The following is a 6,024-nucleotide window of genomic DNA, read 5'->3' as shown; positions in this document are numbered from 1 at the left end:
TTACTGGTCTCTGTCTCTGTGTTACTGGTCTCTCTCTCTGTTACTGGTCTCTCTCTGTGTTACTGGTGGAACTTTATCTAAGATCTGATTGTTTTTGTCAGTTTCTAGTTTTCTGGACGATGTGCGACTCCCGTCCATTCAGTGACAGAGTGATGAGCTCACCTGTAACCTGAGACACGCTGAGGTCAGCAGATCTGGAGTCAGACAACTTTCACCTGTGGGAACCAAAGAGACACCTTCCTCTCAGCTATATGACCCCCCCCCCCCTGCTCTGTTCCTGGGATCAGTCGTCTTCTTCCTCTGAGACGAGCAGCGAGCCTGGTCCTCATGTTTTAGGATTAAAGCTTCACCCTCTGGATTCAAACTGAAAACAGAGCAAAGGGAAATCGTCACAGCTCCACAGTCGAGACGTGATTTAAGATAAAGACACAACGACAGCTTCCCTGGATCTGAGGCGACTCAGGCCCTGAGATGCAGACCCGTGTGGTCCAGATCTGGGGTTTCCTGCTGACGGTGCTGGGCTGGATCTTTGTGGCGTGCACGATGGCCATGGAGGGCTGGAAGATCACCTCCATCGGGGGCATGGGGGGCTCCTCCATCATCAAGGTGGCCTGGTACTGGTCCAGCCTGTGGAGATCCTGTTTCACCGACTCCACTGCCGTCAGTAACTGCTACGACTACCCGATGCTGTGGTCTGTGGAGGGTAGGTCCCACACGTCCTCTGCTGCGTCTCACCGACCCAGAACCCTTCCACCATCTTCTGTGTCCCTGCAGGTTACATCCAGATCGTGAGGGGCCTGCTGATGGCGGCTCTCAGCCTGGGGGCGCTGGGCTTCGTGCTCAGTCTGCTGGGGATGGAGTGCACCTTCATCGGAGGGAAAGAGCGTTCCAAGCAGAAGAAGATCTACGCTGGAGGCTGCTGCCACATCGTCGGAGGTACATGTCCTAATATCACAACTTATTCTCAAATTCAAACAATAGAAAAAATATCAAATATCTTCTATTATCCCCTGTCATCTCATGGTTATTTTCTACTGAAAACATTTAAATCAAAAGTTTGACAACAGAACATTTGAATTCTAAGTTTCTTAAAAAACATCCTTGCACATAAATATGATTAGATCTTCACTAGAGACTTTCTAAAGTCTTCATTTAACTTTAGCTACAATTTCTTTCACTGAAAAAAACAATATTTTGAATCTCTTTTGAAAAGTGTCAGACAGAATAAGTTTGTTTCTGTAACATCTTTGCCTGCAGGTTCTCTGTCTGTCTGCGGCTACGCTGTTTACGCTCAGTATGTTTCAGTCGAATACTTCAACCCCGACTTTGATGGACTGAAGTAAGTTCAACCTCACTCATTGTGTTTCAGCTCCAAGGAGACTTGGTGAAACCTGAATCATTTCTCTGCTCCACAGGTACGACCTGGGCACTCCTCTGTTCCTGGGCTGGGTCGGCTCAGCTTTCCACATGACCGGAGGGTTTTTCTATCTGTGGTCTGTGTGGACGCCGCTCTGTGGAGAAAATCACACGTGAGTACAGACGTGAAGTGGATGAGGAATCACAGCAGTTTAAAATGTACTGATGAGGAGTTCTGCTGTTTAAAAGCATTCCTGGTTTAATGGGGGAAAAAAAGGCTGCAGGTCAAAGGTCAGTTTCAACCCCAGAGACAGAGGCTGAATAAGTGTTGGTTTGGAAGAAGCTGGACTCAGCTCGTGTAAATTCCTATAATTGAGATGTTTGAAAACAGTTGCTCATGGAAGCAGAAAATCGATTTTCTTCTGCTTAAGAAAAGATAATTAGACGAGAAGGTCTTTTCATCTTGACGCAGGTTTTCACTGCGCACCACCTGCTTGACCCTTTGCCCTCAAGGAGGAGCTACAGGTCATAAAGCCTTAGATCACCAGACTCCAGAACTAAAACTTATTATAAAAATGTTAAAAAATCTAAACATTGCTGCATTTAACATTATCGCGTTTTTTATCTAAATGTTTTTATTTACTATAATATATTATGTGTTCTTTTTGATTTGATGCATTAACCAGAACTATCACTCATAAACGCAGAAGATTTCTTTTCTTATCTTATTTTAATACTCTATTCTATTCTATCTCATTCTGTTGTATTATTTTATATCCTATCTATATCATTATATTCTGTCTCATTATATTATATTATATCCTATTCTACAATAATCCATTCTATTTGATTCTATTCTATCTTATTCTATTCTATTATACTCTATTCTATTGTATCTCATTCAATTCCACCAAATTCCATTATTATATTCTATCTCATTACATTCTTTCTATTAAATCCTATTCTATAATACTCTAATCTATTATACTAAACTTTATCTCAATATCTTCTATTTTATCTTGTTCTATTCTTTCTCAATATATTAACTTTATTCTACCTCATTTTATTCTATATTATTCGATTTATTCTATTTTACTCGATTCTAAAATACTCTATTCTATCTTGTTCTATTCTATAATGCTCTAGACTTATCTATTCTATCTTGCTCTATTCTATAATATTCTTCTATTTTATCTTGTTCTGTTCTACAATGCTCTAAACTATTATATTCTATCTTGTTCTATTATATAATACTCTAACTATTATATTTTATCTTCTTCTATTCTATAATACTCTAAACTATTCTAGTCTATCTTGTTCTATTCTATAATACTGTATTCTATCTTGTTCTATTCTATAATGCTCTAAACTATTCTATTCTACCTTGTTCTAGTCTAGAATATTCTAGAATAGAGTAAAATAGAATGACATAATAATACTGATGACGATATTCGGTTCATACCTTTCTATTAAACTCCATTCTATAATATTATAAATTAGAGTTTAATAGAATAGATTGATTCAAATTAGATATCATTCAATTCTATTATACTCTATACTATTTTAGAATAGAACTAGTTATAATGGTATAGTTTAGAGCATTATAGAATAGAACAAGATAGAATAAGAAAAAAAAAGTATTATAGAATAGAGAATAATAGAATAAAATAGTTTAGACCATTATACAAAAAGAACAAGAAAGAATAGGATAGAATATAGCATTATAGAATAGAACCATTTCTAATAGGATAGAATAGAGCATTATAGAATCGAACAAGATAGAAGATAATAGTTTTAGGCATTATAGAATAGGACAAGATAGAATAGGATAGAATGGAGCATTGTAGAAAATAACAAGATAGAACAGAATAGAATAGAGTATTATAGAATAGAGTATAATAGAATAAAATAGTTAAGAGCGTTATAGAAAAGAAAAAGATAGAATAGGATAGAATAGAGCATTATAGAATCAAACAAGATAGAACATACTAGTTTTAAGCATTATAGAATAGAGCAAGATAGAATAGGATAGAGTGGAGCATTATAGAAAAGAACAAGATAGAATAGGACAGAATGGAGCATTATAGAGTAGACCAATGTAGAATAGGATAGAATAGAGTATTATAGAATACAACAAGATAGAATATGGAAAAAAGAGTATTATAGAATAGAGTATAATAGAATAAAATAGTTTAGAGCATTATAGAAAAGAACATGATAGAATAGGATAGAATAGAGCATTATAGAATCAAACAAGATAGAACATAATAGTTTTAAGCATTATAGAATAGAGCAAGATAGAAGAGGATAGAATGGAGCATTATAGAAAAGAAGAAGATAGAACAGGATAGAATAGAGCATTATAGAATCGAGCATGATAGAACATAATAGTTTTAATCAATACAGAATAGAACAAGCTAGAATAGGATAGAATGGAGCATTATAGAAAATAACAGATAGAACAGAATAGAATAGAGTATTATAGAATAGAGTATAATAGAATAAAATAGTTAAGAGCATTATAGAAAAGAAAATGATAGAATAGGATAGAATAGAGCATTATAGAATCAAACAAGATAGAACATAATAGTTTTAAGCATTATAGAATAGAGCAAGATAGAATAGGATAGAATGGAGCATTATAGAAAAGAAGAAGATAGAACATAATAGTTTTAAGCATTGTAGAATAGAACAAGATAGAATATAATAGAATGGAGCATTATAGAATAGAACCATGTAGAATAGGATAGAATATAGTATTATAGAATAGATAGAATAAATTAGAGTAGAATAGAATAGAATCAAGCAAAATAGAATAGAATAGAATAGAATAAAACAAAACAAAAAAGAATAGGATAGCATCTATTCTATTCTATCCTATTCCATTCATGTCTCTTCTGTCACATTTGACCATAATGCATCTCTCTCTGTCCAGGGTGATCAACATTCAGCCAATAGCTGACCTAGAACAAAACAAGTCCACCGAGGCTCTGTCTTCAGTGTCAGAGATCACGTCTAAGACCAAAGTGTCGTCTGTCTCTGAGCTGTCGTCCAGGTCCGAGCGCTCAGACGTGTCAGCCATCTCCTCAAGATCAGAGCGCACGTCCAAATCTAAACGCACTGCCAGGTCAGGACAGTCGACGAAGACAGGGCGAAGTATTAAATCTGCAGGGTCGGGGTCGGGGTCAGAGTCCGGCCTCTCGTTGAGGTCCAGCATTCCGACTTTGTCCGAGTCGAGCAGCAGCAGCAGCAGCCGGACGGTCTCGTCTCTGTCCAGCAGCGCGAGGAGCGAGACGACGCCGGTCAGCAGAAACTCTTTTATCTGAGGAGAAACAAACTGGACAATTCATGAAGCTTTAACTTCAACTGGATGTTTCGTGTGAATAAAAACTGATGAAATCTTGTGTATTAAAAATAATACGTGTTAAATCTTTTATCTGTTTCGTTCATTCCTCAGACGTGTTTCATAATAAAGTTGTTTATCAGTGAAATGAGCTGTGAGGCGGAGGCGTCTCTCTACAATGGAACCTCAGATAGTGAAGGTTCCTTCTCAGAAGTGCAACAGATTAATGTTGGGTTACTTCTACTCTTCATCACTGTCTTCATCACATCGAAGGTAAAAGGTCTGTCAGGACGAGGAGACAGAAGAATCCTCGGCTGTGAGGATCAACTGCTGGATAATACAAATAAAAGCTCAATAGTAAAGGTCTTAATAAACCTTCTTTAGCTGATGCTGATGCTGGAGGGGGTCATGTGATGAGAATCTGACCAATCAGCGAAGGCTTCGTAAAGTCTGCGTCATAGTTTCCAAACGTCTCAGCTGCTCTGAGGACGCCGGCCAATCAGAAGCAGAGCTGATGAGACAATGTAATAATGTGGATGTAGCCTAAGTCTCAGGGAATTAACATGGAGGAGGCCGGGTTAGAGACTGTAAGGGAAATGTAACATGTGACCATAATATAATCATGTTTATGTATACTTGGATTGATCATCATTGAATCTCTAACAAATGTAACTTTGATGTTGCTGTTTCCTGTAGAACTGAGTGATTGTTGGCCTGATTACTCCAGTCACAGTAATCTAATTAGTCCGGACACAGTGTGATAGTAATTAGCTATTCAGGCATTATGATTGATGTAAGGAACTAATTTGATGTTCCTTACACAAACTCACCTAACAAAGACCTTACAGCACGGGGGATTTGTGGTGGTTGTAGACACTAAGAAGGGATCTTGGAGACAGATGTTACACTCCAGGGGTCTGAGAGCAGGGGACAGGATACCCGTCACCTATTTCCTTTATATCAAAGAGGCTGATCAATAAGTTTGTTCCTCTCTAGGAGGAGCTTGAAGATGTTTGAAGTGCTGCTTCTCCTGTGTCATTAACTGTTTAACAACCCCCTCCCGAATGGGTGGGGTTAGCCAAATGTATAAATACCAACCACTGTCTTCTGTCTGGGTGCATATGACAAACTCAACTCTGTTGTATGTACCATGCTCGAGCATTAAAGTGTGACAATACTGTAAGAGAATTGTGTCTCGTTTCCTCCTTGCTAAGGTGGGATTATTATTGATTGCCACGACAAGACCTATACCGCATCCAGCCACCAGTTGGCGATGAAGGCCCTTTGGCTTCACTTGTGGGAGGCGTCCTGTCATCCATCTTCAA

General features: G+C 37.9%; 1 protein-coding gene across 1 annotated transcript; it reads left to right on the top strand.

Annotated features, from left to right (window-relative positions):
- Window positions 1-4,772, top strand: cldn10e (claudin 10e). Its single transcript, XM_053417399.1, has 5 exons — window positions 1-703; window positions 775-936; window positions 1,258-1,339; window positions 1,416-1,529; window positions 4,292-4,772. The coding sequence occupies exons 1-5, from the start codon at window positions 472-474 to the stop codon at window positions 4,680-4,682; spliced, it is 981 nt and encodes a 326-aa protein (XP_053273374.1). The 5' UTR covers window positions 1-471; the 3' UTR covers window positions 4,683-4,772.
- The last annotated feature ends 1,252 nt before the right edge of the window (window positions 4,773-6,024 follow it).

The sequence above is a fragment of the Pleuronectes platessa genome, chromosome 24 (genome assembly GCF_947347685.1).
Source record: "Pleuronectes platessa chromosome 24, fPlePla1.1, whole genome shotgun sequence".
NCBI lineage: Eukaryota > Metazoa > Chordata > Actinopteri > Pleuronectiformes > Pleuronectidae > Pleuronectes > Pleuronectes platessa.
The sequence above is the reverse complement of the archived record's forward strand: the minus strand, read 5'-3'. Positions and strand labels throughout refer to the sequence as shown.

What these genes read in the sequence shown, in the direction of transcription:
- cldn10e (XM_053417399.1), top strand. Translation starts at nt 472, where the DNA reads ATGCAGACCCGTGTGGTCCAGATCTGGGGTTTCCTGCTGACGGTGCTG. An exon ending in CTGCTGCCACATCGTCGGAG is followed by an intron (nt 937 to 1,257) that starts GTACATGTCCTA and finishes CTTTGCCTGCAG; the next exon opens with GTTCTCTGTCTGTCTGCGGC. An exon ending in CTCTGTGGAGAAAATCACAC is followed by an intron (nt 1,530 to 4,291) that starts GTGAGTACAGAC and finishes CTCTCTGTCCAG; the next exon opens with GGTGATCAACATTCAGCCAA.